The sequence below is a fragment of the Phodopus roborovskii genome, unplaced genomic scaffold (assembly GCF_943737965.1).
Source record: "Phodopus roborovskii unplaced genomic scaffold, PHOROB, whole genome shotgun sequence".
NCBI lineage: Eukaryota > Metazoa > Chordata > Mammalia > Rodentia > Cricetidae > Phodopus > Phodopus roborovskii.
In genome coordinates, this window is record NW_026126407.1 from 28950816 (window position 1) to 28969422 (window position 18607).

The 18607-nt window shown below is 42.8% G+C and overlaps 2 protein-coding genes across 2 annotated transcripts in view; both read left to right on the plus strand.

The window, feature by feature from the left end:
* Canx (calnexin) overlaps positions 1 to 18607 on the plus strand; it is a 1018992-nt gene that overhangs the window by 463800 nt on the left and 536585 nt on the right. The gene's annotated exons all lie outside the window — the stretch shown is intronic.
* Positions 1355 to 18336, plus strand: Znf454 (zinc finger protein 454). Its single transcript, XM_051180783.1, has 3 exons — positions 1355 to 1388; positions 4042 to 4168; positions 16471 to 18336. The coding sequence occupies exons 1-3, from the start codon at positions 1356 to 1358 to the stop codon at positions 17802 to 17804; spliced, it is 1494 nt and encodes a 497-aa protein (XP_051036740.1). The 5' UTR covers position 1355; the 3' UTR covers positions 17805 to 18336.

Genomic DNA, 18607 nt, shown 5'->3' on the forward strand with positions numbered 1-18607 from the left:
TGTATCCGACAGCGTCCCTTCTCCCCGCTTAGTGATAGGGCGGTTCAATGCCCCCGCGGAGGCTTCTGGGAACTGTAGTTCTCTTTTGCTTTCCGTTCGCCCTCTGGGAAAAGGAGTCTCGAAGCCCTAGAGTTGCAGCACCAGTGATTTGTGGAATTAGGGTCCCCGGCTCCCAGAGCAATGCGCAGGCGCGATTCCGCTTCAGGCTGCAGGCTCCAGCTCATTGTGTCCTGGCTGTTATGTAGCTGCTATGCTCTGTCGCTGCGATGGAGGCGCCTCGAAGGGTAGCCCCACGGTGACCAGCTGCATCCAGAGCCAAGCGGGAGGGCGGCGGTCAGGTCTGTCATGGAGGGAAGGGGAAAAGGGATGCCGAACCAGGCTGGGTTGTGGTCCATTTTAAAGGACAAGGGTCCCATGCCCTTAACATCGCAGTATCTGTACTGAGATTTGACTCCACACAGAGAAAGGGCCGGCAGAATGGTCTTGTGATGGAACTGAGGGATCTGAACATGATTGCATATGGAGAAGGGTGGGTCCGGACCTCTGTCGTATCAGGGGGGCAGACTCAGGAAGGCGGTTGCATCCAGTTGATGAGTATGTTATGTTCCCAGTGGTGCTTGAGTCCTGTCTGAGGAACTTGAGAACAGGGCAACTGCAGTGCCGCCCCTGCAGTGGCGGGTGACTAGTGTGAATGATTCTCCGCGTCGCCCCCCCCCCAACACCACACCACCCACCCACACCACGCAAATACACTGCCTTTGATTCCAGGTCACATATCTGAACCAAAAGGAGAATTCTGAGACCACACAACAGTTTGGCCTGCAAGGCTTCGGAGATGAAGATCTGGCTTGCTTAGCTCCCCTCCCTTTTCAAGGAGAAAGAAGTGGACTCTTCCTCCCCCTCCTTCCCTCTCATCCGGATCAAACTGTTCCAGGAGGAAAGAATGTCTTTAAGACTCCCGGGCTGCATACCTTTAGGGAAAAGGACAGAGGATGGGTAGAGTTTGAGAAGTGTTGCTGGGACAAGCTTTCTGCAAGGGCAAGTCAAAGTGTTTAACATGTGGAATGGGAAGTATGGAGGATCTGACCGAAAGAAAGATGCAAAGGGGAAATGACATGGTGAACAAGTCACCTTAGAGATTAGGTGAGGGCAGAAACTAACCAAAGAACTCATTGTTTTGGAGGCACTGAGGATGCCCGGGATATGAATGTTCAGGCTCACACCCTGTGACTTTTGACCCAAACCTCTCATCACAGGTGTACAGCTGCCTCTAGCCTGAGGCATCCCACAGTTGCAAAGCTCCTCACCTGCGTCCTCAGTGCTTGGTAATCCTCAGAGACCTCACCAAAGAAGGAATGGCAGTCAGCCACCGACCAGCCCTGGTCCAGGTGAGTGGAGAAGGAGTGTTGAACAAGAGAATAAGGTTGTTTACTCCAGCTAGATGCTTTCCCTCTTACTCTGGTCTCCCCCAAACACCTGACCCCACTTGCTCCCTCGCACCCCACACCTCTTCCTAATGGGCTTTGAAGCTTTACATAAGTCGTGTGAATAGTGTACATGTGGGCAGGAGTCTAGCATAGTCTGAAATGAAAACTTTTCACTTTATTAGCCAGTAAGATGGGAGTCCAAAATGGTAAAAACAAAAACAAACAAACAAAAACAAAACAGGCCCTGATGTAGGAGCCAAGAGAAGGAATTTGAACTTTTTCCTGTGAAGATGGAGTTTCCTAGATGCCTTTCTTTCTTTCTTTTCAAGATACTGTGTAACTCTTGTTTCAGAGGACTATTTTATCAGTAAAAATATTTGAAAAACTGTACTTCTAGAGGCTAGGGGTATAGCATTGTGGTATAGGACTTTGATGGTCTGTAAGAGGCCCTAGGTTCACGGTTCAATCTCCAGCATCACACACACACACACACACACACACACACACACACACACAGAGAGAGAGAGAGAGAGAGAGAGAGAGAGAGAGAGAGAGAGAGAGAGAGAGCTGGGCAGAGTAGCTTACACATGTAATCCTAACAAGTGGCAGGCTGCAGAAAGAAAATTGAAAGTTCAGGGCCAGCCTAGGCTACATGGAGAGCTGAAGAGTATTCTGATTGGTGCCAGCCTCTTTGCAGCCAGGTTCATTTGGTAAAACCTGTTCCAATCCCTTCGCTTTTAGGCCTTTAACTTTGTAGGGTAGGAATGTGTGAGAGGTGAGCAGTTGGGTGAACAGCCAACCAGTTCCAGCCTGCTAGCTGCTCATTCTCCTCTTGTTTTTGTAAGCAAAAGAGATTTACTTAGAAGCTGAAAGTTCAAGTTTGGGTAGCCATGGGTACCCAAGGCTCTGTGCTGCATTATATGTAGTAAATGGCCTCACAAGGCCGAAAAAAGTGTGTGAGGAGTGTTGTATGGTAAGAGGAAACAAGAAAGAGTGCCAGAGGTGTTAATTCACTTTATAACAACATGCTTATTATAGCAAGAGACATGCCCCATCCCTCACATTCCCACAAGAGGTGCAATCCACCCTTCAGAGAGTGGAACTCACATAACTCACTCACTTCCCATATAAGGCCGCCTCTTAAGATTTCCCGCTCCCAATACACATACACTGGACACCAGGCACACGGGTGTGGGAGGAATGAACCATATCTGAAACAAAACAGTTAAACACTATTTTTGTTGTTTACAGGCTGCCATGATTTGGCTGCCATCGGGCAGACATAACTTAGGGATATAAAAATGTGCCAGGTCTATGATCTATGTTAGAAACCTGAGATGAGTAACAGCTCTTGATAAATCAATTCCTGGTTTACCTTAGCCAGTGTCTCTTGGCTTCTTTGAGGGTACTGAGGCTTTGGGTACAGGTAATGACTGAAGTTAATTAAGCTCTCGTAAGCTAAAGCAGGCTTTTTTTTTTTTTTTTTTTTTTTTTTTTCTTCCTCGGTGCACACTAGCTCCCTGTGAAGACCACACTAAGAGAGGTGCTGTTTCCCATGCTAGACTTCAGGCTCCTGACAGAGACTCTTTCTGTCCTTGTTCAGAAATTCCCAGGAACGGATGAGTTATGATCAGAGAAGACATTGTGTGTGTGTGTGTGTGTGTGTGTGTGTGTGTGTGTGTGTGTGTGTACACTCATACAGGTGTTGGGTGGGTAGATGAGCAGTCGAAGAAAAATAAGACTTATTGAAAACAATGGTCTTGTGCCTTCTGAGAAGTGCATTGTGAAGCCGTTCATCTTATGTGAGCACAAAGGGTATTTCTCCCAACCTAGATGGTGTCGGTCAGCCATTCAGTCTGGCCTCCTAGTATATGTAATCCAGAGTTGTGGAAAACATGAAACACATGAGGTTGCTGCTGGTGAAACATGCCATACTGTTCTACAGTAAAGGTTTCTTGAATGTATTGGAGTATACTCTAAAATAATGATTTAAAAGAGTACAATAGGTGTATCAGCCAGGCAATGGTGGCGCATGCCTTTAATCCCAGCACTTGGGAGGTGGAGGCAGTTGGATCTTTGTGAGTTCGAGGTCAGCCTGATCTACAGAGCAAGTTCCAGGACATGCTCCAAACAAAGCTACACGGAGAAACCCTGTCTCAAAAAAAAAAAAAAAAAAAAAAAAAAAAAGTGTGTCAATGTTGTTTGCTATCATTATCAAGTGTTAGCTGTTGTACAATATTGTCTGCATTATTCTTTTATATTACTACTAGCCCAGTATGTTTATTTAAACCATCATCACTACAAACATGGAAGTACGTGTTATGCTGACATTACACCATCTACACTAAGGCTGTGAAGAGGGACAGGAGATGTTGTAGGCAAAGTAAACAAGTTCACAGACTCACTATTTCTCTATAATTGGTGTCAAAGTGGGAGGCAAAGTATGTTTTCAGGACAAAGTTCAACCACTAGGAGGGAGATGCTGAAGAAATGCCTACTTTGTGCCCAAACGCCAGTTTCCTGCAGGCCAACGGTCCCCATGAGCTGCTGGGACAGCCAGTACCAGCTTTCCTGTGGTATCTCCTGGTTGGTAAGAAAGGGCTGTCTGTTACAGGACTTGGTGACCTTCAAGGACGTGGCTGTGCTCTTCACACAGGAGGAGTGGGGGCGGCTGAGCTCTGCACAGAGGGCCTTGCATAGGGATGTGATGCTAGAGAACTACAGCAACCTGGTCTCGCTGGGTAAGCTGGACACCACAGCATTTGCCCTCAGCTTTGTGGATTTGCTTGGACTGCCATACAACATATTGGGTTAGAACTGGGTGTGCTGATGTACTACCTTCATTCCTACTATGTGTCTGTCTCCTTGGTGTCCCTAGAGCTCTGCTGAAGTCCTACCTGGAGATGTGTCACAATTGAGAGGGGTGTGGGAACAGAACTTCTGTGTCAGGCCCAAGCCATCCCACACACAAACATGCTTGGCCTCCTGTCTCATCACCATTTCCAGAAAGTTCTGAGGACCAGGTCCCATCCTTACAATGACTTTTATCTCCATTATAAACAGAATAGGTCAATTTTACTTCCTCCTTCTAAAACAGGGCTCTCAGGATCCAAACCAGATGTGGTTTTCCACCTGGAAAAAGCAGACAGATGCGTATCAGAGGGTGCTCCAGATTGCTTTGTTCTTGGTAAGAGTCACACATATGGGACATTGGGAGGAGTCTAGTCAGTGTGGCAGGCCTGGGTCATGTTGCCCCAGCATACTTATCCAAACTGGCAATTATTATGGAAGTCTGTACATGTCTGAGCCTTCCTTCCATCATTTCTTTTCTCTTTTTGTCTCACATAAATCAGTAGTCTGGGGCTGGAGAGGTGGCTCAGCAGTTAAGGGTGCTCACCCCTCTTCCATAGGACCCAACTTCAGTTCCCAGCACCCACATTGGGCAGTTCACAGTTCCCTGTAACTCCACCTCCAAGGGATCCAACAACCTCATCTGGCCTCCATAGGGACACTACACACACATTCATACACATAAATGAAAATAAATGTTAAAAGTTAGCAGTCCTCTTCCCCCGCTCCTATTGGAGCGGCCTATCTTAAATCCGACGTGCAGGAGCTGCCTGTGCTTCTCTAGTGAGCAGTCCCTCGGGGCTCTGGAGACAGGTCTGTGCTCGCTGAAGCTCTTCTGTTTCTAGCAAAGCCCCACACTTGTCCTCACCTCTCTCTCTCTTTTTCTCTAACCGCACTAAGTATATTGAGCCAGCATTTACCTGCCCTCCTGTGCCAGGCTCTGTGCTTGGCTACAGGAGCCAGAAGAGCCAGGACTGTCATATACTCTGCTTTATTGCTCACACTTAGTGCAGTATGTGGCTGCTACTGAGACTTGTTGCCTGGGATGGAGAGAACATGACAGCTCAGTGGCCATTGATTGTCCTGAGTAGTCCTCTGGGGCTTGTAATTCAGAGACAGGGATATGTCTTTCTGCTACTTTGAAGTAGTCTAGAAAGCTTCCTGTCTTGCCTAATATGCTATAACATTATACTTTCCTGTAGTGTGTTACAGGCTGTAAAATACCTTTTGTGTGTGTGAGAAGGGGCAGAATCCCTTTCTATATAGCCCTGGCTGTCCTGAAACTTGCTATGTAGACCAGACCAACCTTGAACTCACAAAGATCCTCTTGCCTCTGCCTCTGGACTGCTGGGAGTAAAGACATGTGCCACCACACTTGATCTGTAAATTATCTTTTAAGACCTCTTATTACTATTTTTCACTGTAATCCAGTGATATAGTCAGAGTTTTATGTTTTATAGTTGATATCTACCCACCTCAAATGTCTAGGACTCAATGTTTGATGAAATTTAGCTATCGTAATTCAAAATTAAATTTATTAAAAATATTTAGTTTACCACTGATACACAGCTCAGTGATAGGACATGCATGAGGTCCTAGGTCAACATTTCTCAACCTATAGGTCAAGGCCCCTTTGGGGTGTTGAATGACCTTTTCACAGGGGTCACCTAAAACCATTGGAAAACACAGATAATTACATTACAATCCATAACAGTAGCAAATTTACAATTATGTAGTAGCAACAAAAATAGTCTTTTGGTTAGAGCCACCACAGCATGAGGAACTGTATTGAAGGGTCACAGCATTAGGAAGATTGAGAACTAACTGTCCTAGTTTCGATCCCCAGTACAGGGAAATAAAATCTTTAATTCACCACTATAGAATATTCTATGGATTTGTTGTTCTTTGTCAACCAAATGCCTTAACTCACTGAGCAATCTTGCCAGCCCAAAATCTCCAACATTTTGAGTACTGACAAACCAGCACATCTGACCTCAGATGACAGGTCGCAATCAGAACCCAGACACTGAAACGATTCTATAAAATTACGTTAGCTTGTGTGTATAAAGTATACATAAACATAAGGGGGTTTCACGTTTAATCTTGGGCCCCATCCCCAAGGTTTTTCATTATGCTTGTGTAGACATCTGTCCCTCCAAAGAAGTGAAACACTCTCTTCCCGGGCAGTTCAGACAGGGCTGCTCAGCTGTGTTACATTTTTCCATTGTTGTTCCCATTACTCTTGGCTTAGCCATGACAGTTATTTTGCAGTTAGCATACACAGCATTGGGTTTCACTGCAGTATTTTCAAACGAAATTGATTTTGTTGATTCTCACCCTCCTTGCCCCATCCCTCTGACCCCTCTCCCATACTCACTTACCCTCCCCACCCTCCTTTTCCCTTTTATGTTGCATATGTCCTGTTGCCCGCCCCTTCTCGGAATCTCTTTCCCCTTCCTTTCTTGTTTCATAGCCTATACCCACACTCACATACGACACATAGAAACATACAAGCTGGGATGGAAATAGTGAGAACATGTAATTTTTCCCTTCTGAGTCTGAGATACCTCTCCTAATATAAAACTTTCCCTTTCCTTCCGTTTTCCTAAAACTTGCATTTTTTATGGTTTCATAAAATTCACTATATGTATACATATGCATACATATATATACATATATAATCACATTTTCATTATCAATACCCATTGATGGACATCTAGGCTGCTTCCATTTGCTATTGTGAATCAAGCACCAATAAACATGGGTGAGGTGTGCTAGGATGTAGAGTGCTTTGGGTGTCTGTTCAAGCGTGAGACAGCTGGGTCATGTGGCAATTCTGTTTTTAAATTTTTTGAGAAATCTCCATACTGATTTCCATATGGCTGTACTTTACTCCCACCAGCAGGAAATAAAGCATTTTCTCTGTGCCTGCATCTTTGCCAACACTCATTCTGAGGCAGTTATTTTTAATCACAGGAAGAAAAACATCGTGATAGATGGTTTTGTATTTTATGTTTTCTGTCCTCTTGACCACGAGCTGACTGAGAGAGCTGAGAGTTAAGTGCTGCATAGAGCAATCTGAGGTTAGGCATTTGTGCTTGCTGACACATTTAATCTTTAATGTCCTGCAAAGCAAGAATGATGAATGATGAATATGCTCTGCAGCTGACCCCACCCAGTGGAGATAATGGATTCAGACTGATTTTATGCTGCTCTCGAGTGGAAGGTTGATGAACACAAACCCACCTGGCACCAAAACTATTGCGTTTTCTTCCCTTTTCCACATTCCTTTTCATCATGCAGAAACCACTAGACCTCTTATCTCAAGAAGCCGCTGGTCATTTTTATACTTCCTTCCTCATTTATTAATCTGTTGTGTCTTAATGCCTCATACCCTTTAGCTCTCAATTCTCTTTTTGGATCGATGAATGTTTGTTTATAACCATGCAGAGTTTCATTTATAATTTTATTTTTATTTGTGTGTGTGTGTGTGTGTGTGCGCGTGCGTGTGTGCAGGTACCCACATATGCAGAAGCCAGAGGATGTTGAGCGTCAGTCTCTCTCATTCCCTTGAGGCACGCTGTCTCACTGGGCCTGGAGCTTGCTGGGTTTTTTTTTGTTTGTTTGTTTGTTTTTGTTTTTGTTTTTGTTTTTCAGCTAGGCTGGTGGCCAGCAAGCCCCAGTGATTTTCTTGACTCTGACTCTGTCACCCTCCTCCCCAGGGCTGGAGTTGCAGCTGCTTGTGGCCACACTCAGCCTTTACATGGTGCTAGAGACCCAAACTCAGGTTCTCATGCACCTGCAGCAACTGCTCTTACCTACTGAGCCACCATCCCCACCCCCATTTATCATTTTAATTTCTTATTATGTCCTTTTGTTCTCCATCTTCAATGCATTTTTTTTCCTCTTAAATTTATTGGCTATTTTTTGTAGAGCTGATATATTGGCCTTCCATATTGTAATTTTATTTCTGCACTTAGCATTATCATTTCTTTTTTGGCCTTAAAATACATATATTTTGAATATTGTTCACTGCCTATAAGAATAACATAATTCGTGAACAGCTTTATGTGCTGAAAGTATGTGCTTTTACTTTTCGATACTGAGGATTGAACCCAGAGCCTCATGCACACTCTACAACTGTGTACCCAGCCCTAAGGAGTTTAAATAATGATAAAGATGCAATAATCATATCCTACCACCCCATTTAAGAAATGAGCTCTAACCCCACCTTGAAGTCCACCACATCTTCCTCTGAGTATACCAGAAAGCCACTAGCTTGGTTTTAAATGTGGTAGTTGTTGTTGTTGGTGGTGGTGGTATTTTTTTTTCAAGACAGGGTTTCTCTGTGTAGCTCTGGCTGATCTGGAACTTGCTCTGTAGGGTAGACTGGCCTCAAACTCAGCTTGAAGTGTACCATCATGTCTAGTTTTGGTTTATTATTACTTTAATGGGGGTGGGGGCTGTTTGCATGTGTGTGCAGTGCTCTCAGAGACCAGAAGTGGGCATCAGATTCCCCTGTGGCTCAGGCAGTTGTGAGTCAGTCCCCACTGTACTGGGAAGGGAACTCAAGTCCCCAGGGTGCTGAGTCTTCTCTTCAGTCCCATGAGTTTGCTTTGTGCCAGTATTTCCTGGACTTCTTTTCTGAGTCATTTTGTTGCTGTGGCAAAAAACCTGAGAGAAATGACTCAGAAGGAAGGGTTATTCCAGCTCAGGTTCAGAGTTTGTAGTCCATAGTGAGAGGGCTCCATTTGGCCCCATGGCAAGACAGAAACGCCACAGAGGAAGGGGGAGGAAAGATTCCACTTCATGGTGGCATGGAAACTAAGGGACAAACAGGAAGGGATCAGGAACAAGACACGCTCAGGAGTAACCTGCTTCCTCCAACCAAACCCTGCCTCCTAGTAGCTCATCCTCCTAGGAACTAAAAATCGATGAGGTTAAGACTGGAGGATGGCTTGGTATGCAAATGCTCACTGCATGAACAGGAGGACCTGACTTCAGATCCCCATCTCTTGGGGAAAATCTATACGGGACATCATACATCTGGAGCCCCAGCCTTGGAGGGCAGAGACTGGAGCCTTCTGGGTCCCACTGCCCAGCCAGGCTAGTGAAGCAGCAAGCTCCAGGTTCAGGACACTGCGTCTGAAAAACAGGGTAGGAAGTGACTGAGGAAGCCACCCAGCGTTAACCTGTGACCTCTACAAGTGTTCTGACTAACATTCTGGTTGGATCCCTAAATTTTGCTTGTGAAATGATGTCGGGCTTTCCATTCCCAATGAGTGGTCTTTGAGTTATGTCCCCCAGAACTGCATCATTCTTTACCTTGTTTTTTTGTGTTTGTGTGTTTGTTTTGTTTTTATGTAAAGGTAAATCTAAATTTTCTTTGACTAGATCATGGTATTGAGACATAACTTCTGGTATTTAAGATCACCTTTACCCACTGAGCCATTTTCCTGGTCCTATCCTAGATTTTTTGAAGTAAACTAATTTTGAAGTAATATGTAATACAAAAAAGTAAACATTTTAACTGTATAATCCAATAAAATTTTAGCAACATAAACACATCTGTATAGTCAACATTCATATAAAGAAAAATGACTGTCATCCCTGTGGCCCCTGCCCCTTAGTCCCTTCCTTTCTTTTGACCCAATGGTAACACATTTATTTTGTCCTTCCTGAAATTATGTAAATGGGGTTGTGAGGACTTCACCCTTCTGTGTCTGCCATCTTTTTTCCAAGTCACATGACATGCAACAGTGATTGGCTCACCCTCATGGCCCTATTATGATTCACCACATAACTGGTGGAAGTGTGGGGATTCTGCTTGGCATCTGGTTTCCTTCTGCCTCGAAGCTCTTAGGGAATGACTGCTGTGACCTTTTTTCTTTGAGTTATAGAGAGTATATGTGTACGTTTTAGTCCAGTGTTTCCCTAAGAAGTTCTGTGTTTATGTGTCTTTTGAGTCTTGGTAGACCCAGGCAAGTAGTTTCCCCAATGTTTGTGCTGACTTACATTCCAAGTAACAGAAGTCCTTTTACATCCTTGGAGTGTATCAGCCTCATTATACTTTTATTTATATTAAACACCTGAGCATCTTCTTGTATAAAGGACCTAATAAGCTTCTCTCCCTCTCTGTTTAGCTTCCTGACCTTCTCTTGTTGATTTGGAGGATTGTCTAGTGAGGGTTTCAGTTCCTACTCTGAACAATGATGCCATCTGATAGGTACAAGTTTTCAATTTTTAAGGTGGTTTAGTGTATTACAGTTCTTTTCCTTCCCTTGGCCAGTGCTTGTGTTGTAGAGGGGGAGTGGGGGAAGAGTTCAGAGGACAGCTTCCTTGCTTTTGAGGCAGGGTCTCTCCTGTTTCTGCTGCTGAACTTGTACTCTAGGCTAGCTGGTCTGCAGGGTCCCAGGCTGTACTCCTGTTGCCATGCCCTCTCTCCCCATAGGAGTGCTGGGATTACAGATGCAAATGACTATATCTGCCTTTGTACCTGAGTTCTGGGCATTGGGTTTGAAGCATTTCTACCCACCTTGCCATCTCCCTGCCCTCTGTGTCCCTTTTAAAGGTATCTTAAGCTAATGAAAATCTGTTTATTCTAGTAGCTTTATTATTTTATCTTTCATCTTTAGGTCCACAATTTGATTTTCTCTCCGGGTATTCAGCTGACCAGGATCACTTACTAAAAAGACCATTTCCCCCAGTGTACCACGCCCTTCCCTTGTCAAGCATACGCCAACTGCGTATGTGTAGGTCGGTTCCAGGCTTTTAGTCTGCTCTGTGAGTCTGTTTCTAGGCCATCGTGTTTCAATCTCTGTCTAATCTGCTGTTCTAACACTTCCAATTACTCTAGAGTTGCAATGAGTCTTATTCTCATCAACTGAAGATTTCCGACTTTGCTCTTTATTGCAATTTAGAATTTTACACTTTCCCATTCAGTTTTTGCAAACTTCCTGTTAAGATTTTGGACAGAATTTCCCAGAGTGTGTAGTTTTAAGTGGGGAGTTTAGAGTTTCCCATTCCTTTGGCTGTGGTATATTCCTACTGTTTTTAAGTATCTGTTAATTTCTCAGAAATGCTGTCTGAGGGATTCAGTCCTGTTTGTCTTTTGTTATGCCATATTTGCTTCACAGGGGTGTTGCTTTTGATGTAAGTATTCATCTTTTTGGAGTATCACTTTCTAATTATTTATTGCTGGTATGTGATATACTATAGTTTTTATATTCCCTAATCAGATATTATTTTGGATTTTATATGAACATAGTCATGTCAAATGATGACTTTTCCAAATTTTAATCAATTTTGTTTGTTTATTTGAGGTACGATCTAACTATCTAGCCCTGGCTGTTCAGAAACTAGCTCTTGTAGACCAGGCTGGCCTCAAACTGACTGAGATCCACCTGTCTCTGCCTCCCAAGTGCTGGGATAAAATGTGTGCGCCACCACTGCCCAGCTCAATTTTGATTTTTTTGAGGTAGGGTCTTACTATGTAACTTAAGCTTGTCTGGGACTCAAGGTTGACCTTGAATTTGTGATTCTCCCGCCTCTGCCTCCTGAGTGCTGAGGCTATAAGCTTCTCTAACTCAAGCTATTCTGTAGTTTGTTGTCATTATTGTTATTTGGGAGCATGGTGTGTGTGTGTGTGTGTGTGTGTGTGTGTGTGTGTGTGTGTGTGTGTGTGTTATATGTGCATGTATAGATGGAGGCCAGAGGAAGGAGTCATGTCCCGCCAGCCATCTTCCTGTGTTCCCTTCCCACCCTGAGTGCTGGGGATTCGAACTCTGGTCCTCATGCTTGTGCAGTAAGCACTCTTACCCATGGACCCATGTGCCTAGTCTTCTGTTTACTTTTTATTTACCTTGTACTATGACTCATAGCATAGTATTTAATAAAAATGATAATAGCAGCTTGGTTGTTTCATTTCAGTCTCACAGAGGTATTTTGTTGTAATATTTTATGATTAACAGTGGTTAATATGGTTCCTGTAGGTCCTCTTTCTTGAATTACAAAACTTCTGTCCTGCTTTGCTGTGAGTTTTCCGTGGCTTGCTTTGAACTGAGTCAGATGCCTTCCCAGCACCTGTCAAAAGACTGATGGGGTTTTCTTCCTTTACTCTGCTAATGTGGATGACTGAACGTGACCTGGACCTTTAACTGATTTGTGTTAGATTGTCCATTATGGGTCATCTGGTTCTTTTGATGGGTTTTTGTTATTGTTGTTGTCGTTTGTTTTTGCTGTTTTGTTGAGGAAAATTGTTTTTGTGTTCACAGAAAGGAATGCCCTGTGATTTTTATCATTGTGGTGGCTTCCACAGCTTTATAAACCCAGTTGGAGATCTTTTTCATTTCTTTGGAAGACCTTCTACTGTGAGTGGTGTTATTTCTTCTTTAAACATCTGAAAGAATCCACTCATGATGCCATGTCCCCCGGAAGTTTTTCCTGTGAGATGGTTGTAGTTGATGATTCTATATATCCCATAGATAGAGGCCCATTTAGATTTCATTTTGTGCATTCGTGGTGCTACACGGTCCTAGAGCCAAGCCATCATTATTGGCATACTGTCTCTGTTATATTTTTATCTTACATGCCTTTATGGAATCTGTCCTGATGCTGCCTCAACACTTGCAGTACTATACACTCTAAATGAGGGAAACATAGAAAATCCACATGACCACTGACAAAAACTGCCATCAATGACATGGGCTTCTTGTCTCCACTTGTCTTGCTAGAGGCATATCACTTTCCTTCTATTTGCTTTGATTTTGACTTTGAACATTTTGAAGTTCTTTCCTATGTATATACACAGGGTTGGGAGGAATGGTTGCATTACATTCCTGGAGTATTGCCTCTTGGTTTTCTCTAATGTGGGATTTTTCTGATACTAATATAAGCACCACCTTTCTTTCACATTTTAAATTCTTTCCATTCTTTTATCTTTACTGTTTCAATGTCTGCACTTTCCTACTTGTGTTCTAATGCCCTGTAGCTGGGCTTTATTTATTTAGGATAGTTACTCTGTGTGTGGAGTTTGGTGTCTACTCCCCTATTTATACTCTTTATTCACCTGCTTTGAGTTCTTTTGTTATCTTTCTTCCCTTCTCTTGGATTAATTGTTTTTACTGTTTTACTTTTGCTCTGTATTAGTTTGTTGGTTTATAGTCTTTTGCCTTTTAGTGGTATATGTGATACTTAAAACTAGCATCTTATTATCCAGAATGATGCCTTTACTTGTTCTAATTCTCACACAGAACTGGGAATGTTGCTCAGTGGGTAGAGTACTTGCCTAACTTACACCAAGCCCTGGTTCAGTCCCCGCATGGCATAAACCAGGCCTTGTATGTGTGGCATGCCTTTTATCCCAGCTCTTGGCAAGTAAAGGTAAGAGAATTAGAAGTTCAAGGTCATTGTCAGCTGCATAGTGAGTTCAAGGCTGACCTGGGATACCTGCCTGTGCTTCCTCCAAAAAAAAATTATTGTCCAAAATTTACTTTTTCTGCTATTTTTCCCTACATTTCTGTATTTCCACACATTTGGGTGTTTTTTTTTTTTCCCCCATCTATCAGGGTTACTTGTGGTTTTCTCTGAACTTAGGCCAGCTGTTGACACTGTCTCTTGTTTACTTGTAGGCTAGTGTCTACTTCATGTTTACTCTTTAGAAATGTTTTCTTGTTTTGGTCAGCTTTCTCTCAAAAGAGAAACTCAAAAGTTTGGCAATTCGGTTCTTTTACCCCTTGTTATGTTATTTCATTGTCTTCTGGATTCTGTGGTTTGCATGGGCAAGACTTGCTTTTGTCCCCTTACAGGTACTGTAACTTGACCACTGGAGCCATTTTCCAAATGTCCTTTGCCTTTCAGTTGTTCTTCTGAGATGCATCCAGATGGACTTTAGCTTTGACTATGCTTGTTTAAAGTAAAGGCGTATCTTTCGAGCCTTAAAATGTACCTGCTTGCTTTTCTCTCCCAGATATTTTTCAAAGTTACGGTTGTTTTGTGGTTCTCAATGGAAGATTATCTGGGGTGAGTGGTAATGGGAAATACTAAGAGTTTGTTGTTGATAGGATTTCCTTGAACCTACATTATCCATGTTTAGTGTCCAACCCTTACTATTACATACTTCAGAGCTTTAACTAGACTTATTAGAAAGCAGAAAATGGCATGGAATCTCAAACTCGCCTTCAAAAGATCATAATACCCATGAGCCCAAGTGAGAAGGTTTTTGAGTAGGTGTGGAATTGTCATGTATAGCAACAGATTGTTTGGTTAAATAATCCATGGCACTATATCTACTTTCCTGCTAAAAATCCCATTTGTAAGTGATCATTATGCTCCTTCTCCCAGAGTCACAGAGTCCCCTTCCGAGAGATATTAGATGCTGTCTAGCAGGTGGGTTTCGTTCCTAAGTTTCTGTTCTTGCTTTTGTGTCACGTGGTGTTTTCCTCTCATAGATGTCACAATGTCACGTTTGGGACCATAGCTTCTGTGTGTGCAGTTGAGAATCCTTACTTCGTTAGTGTACACGAGCACTTCACACAGCCAAAGGACAAGTGAACTTCTGATTATCTGATTGAGTATTCATACTCAAATAAGTCTAGAAAATATAAAAACATTGGTTGGGGCTTCAGAGTGTTGACCTCCAGGTTCAGAGTGTTGTTTTGGCAGCATTGGTGTTGTCATAAAGATCTTATCACTGGACAAGATAGCCACACACACCTCTTTTATGTTAGCATAGTATGGTCTACGTTAGAGATTTTTTTTAAAGTCTTTCTTTTTTTTTTTTATTTTTGTATGCTTTCTTTGATTCATTAAATTTTTCATATACTATATTTTGATCATACTTTTTCTCCTCCCTTCTAGATACTAACCATTCAAATTTATGATATCTCTCTCTTTCTAGAGAATTTTTGAAACAAAATCCTCTCTCTCCCTCTCTCTCTCTCAAGAGATGTTATTATTTATGTGTGTGTATATGTTTGTGTACCACATGTGTGCCTGGTACATGCAAAGGCCAGAAAAAGGCATTGGATGCTCTGGAACTGGAGTAACAGACATATATTAGCTACCATGTAGGTATGGGGAATTGAACTTGGATCTTCTGGAAGAGCAGCCAGTGTTCTTACCACTAACCATCTCTCCATCCCCCCAAATCTTTTTTTCTTTAATTTATTTTTTACTTTACATCCTGACTGCAGCCTCTCCTCCCTTCTCTCTTCCTACTCCCTCCCCCTCCCCATCCCCCTTTTGTCCCTTCCCTCAATCCATCCCTCCTCTGTATCCATTCAGAAAGGGGCAGGCCTCCTATGGGCGTCAACAAAAGCATGACATATCAAAGCTGCCATAAGATCAAGCACCTTCCCCTGTATTCAGGCTGGACAAGGAAATCCAGCATGAGGAACTGTTACAAGTAAAGTTTCGGCCTATTTGTTTATCCTGATCCTTATTGAACCGCAATAAGGGATAGTTTCCCAAGAACCAGCCAGAGCACCAGGGACAGCCCCTGCTCCTATTGCCAGGAGTCCCATAAATAGACCAAGCTATCCAATTGTCATATATATTCAGTCAGCCCCATGCAGGCTGTCTGGTTGTTGGTTCAGACTCTGTGAGTTCCCAAGAGCCAAGCTAGCCATTTCTGTGGATTTTCCTGTGATGTCCCTGACCCCTTCTTGCCTCTTCTTAACAAAACTCCTTGAGCTAAGTTCAGTGTTTGGCCCTGGGTCTCTGAATCTGCCTTCATCAGACACTGGATGAAGGCTCTCCACTGACAACTGGGATAGTCATCAATTAAATCACAGGCATCCCCCAAATTTTGTTCTTTAACCCAGGTTAGCCTCAAACTCACTGTGGTCCATCTGCCTCAACCTCTCAAATGCTGGGATTACAAGCATGAATCGAGCTTGGCTTATATTAGATATTTTTGAGATTGAAAAGTCATATAAAATCTATTTAAATGACAAACAAAATAAATACTGTTTTCAGAATTCCAACCCTGATGCAGGATCTTTGTAATCAAGCTCCCGAGCACTCCTGCCTTGGGTGCATTACATAAGCATCCACCATACTCCTGTGTTCATATTACAGCTTTAAGTCTTCAGCTGCAGTTTCTTTGTTGGCATTGTTAACAACCTGTTCATTTCATTCCATCAAGCTGTTTCACCAGGGTAAAAGTGACATTTGTGTTTTCATTATCTTTCAGGAGGGATTAAAATGACCATGAGTAAGGAATGTCTCAGGGCAGATATCTCTAAAAAAGAATCAGATCAATGGATAACGAAGGAGAGAGTCACCAGAGGGGCTCACTGGGAATGTGTTAACCTGTTAGACCGGCAGTACCAGGAAGGCCAGGAGGTCAGGTCGCAGCAAGTGAGCCCCACCCAACAGGACACTCCATCAAAGCTTAGTGAGCAGAAGGTTGAGGTGTCTGAGAAGGGCTGCACAGTGAGCTCATTACCCATTCAGAGTCAGAGATCTCAAGCAAGCAAAGAAGCGTTTGAATGCAGTGAGTGTGGGAGAGCCTTTTCTAAGAGTTTCACCTTTAAGAAACATCAGAAAATTCATACTGAAAAACTCAACACAAGTCAGAAAATGCCCATTAAAGAAAAGCGCTATGGATGTAGAGAATGTGGGAAAGCCTTTCACCAGAGTACACACCTTATCCATCACCAAAGAATTCACACTGGTGAGAAACCCTACGAATGTAAGGATTGTGGCAAGGCCTTCTCGGTGAGCTCTTCGCTTACCTACCACCAGAAAATCCATACTGGAGAAAAGCCTTTTGAATGCAACGTTTGTGGAAAAGCCTTTATCCGGAACATACATCTTTCCCACCATCGTAGAATACATACCGGAGAGAAACCTTTCCAGTGTAACATTTGTGACAAAGCTTTTGTTTGCAGAGCACACCTTACGAAACACCAGAACATTCACAGTGGTGAGAAGCCCTATAAATGTAATGAGTGTGGGAAAGCCTTCAATCAGAGTACAAGTTTTCTTCAGCACCAGAGGATACACACTGGAGAGAAACCCTTTGAATGCAATGAATGTGGAAAGGCCTTCAGGGTGAACTCTTCCCTTACTGAACACCAGAGAATTCACACTGGGGAGAAGCCATATAGATGTAGTGAGTGTGGCAAAGCATTCAGGGATAATTCGTCCTTTGCACGACATCGGAAAATTCACACCGGAGAGAAACCTTACAGATGTGGCTTGTGTGAGAAAGCTTTCAGGGACCAGTCTGCCCTAGCTCAGCATCAGAGAATTCACACTGGGGAGAAGCCTTACACGTGCAACATCTGTGAGAAAGCCTTCAGTGACCACTCGGCCCTCACCCAACATAAGAGGATTCATACAAGAGAAAAACCGTACAAATGTAAAATCTGCGGGAAGGCTTTTATTCGAAGCACACACCTCACTCAGCATCAGAGGATTCACACGGGAGAGAAACCTTATAAATGTAACAAATGTGGGAAAGCCTTCAACCAGACAGCAAACCTCATTCAGCATCAGAGGCATCATACTGGAGAAAAATGATATGTATGCAGTTTGTATGGAAGTGCTGTGGGAATGATGACATTAATTATTGAATATAAGAGAACACATGGAGAATCACAATGAAGACTCTTGTTGTATTTACTAGAAGCCAAGTATCACGATGCCATGGGTTTTGAGAGTGCTAAGGGTGGTATTTCTCTTTAGTACTGCCTCAGTTGGATAGTAGTACTTTTTCTTATTGGCCTTAATAACCAAGTATTAGAACCAAAATAAAACTTCATTAAAAGTATAATGTCAGTTTTTTGAATTCACAATTTGTTAAGATAATTATAAAATTATAAAAATTAATGTTGAGATGCAAATGAACAAAAAAGTAAGAAATGGTCTATATGCATTTGATTCTAGATTCTCTTCTGTAAGAAAGTTGATACCTTTAATAGAACCTTTTGTCTCCCCTCACCCACAACCCTGATGCCTAATGTAAAGAAGTTGCAGTCAGTCATCTATGCACATGTCAAGAACCATTTAAATCATACTTCCCATGATTCTGCTTCTGTTTCAACCACCTTTTGTCAAATCTCCTGGGTCTACTTGCTTCTTACCCGTGTTCTTCTGAAAGTCCATTTGAATCATGTGACCCTCTTCTGACTTAGCTCCAACTGTTATTATCTTGTTCCTTGTCACTGCCGTAGACCTCATTCATAATGCAAATCTGAATTGCAAAATCGGCAAAGTCCATGATACTAGATTTCACTCCTAAATCCAGCTTTCAGAACTCAAAGTCTCTTTCTAGAGGCAGAGTCATCAAAAGTTTTGAACAAGACCTCAGCTAAGTACGATAC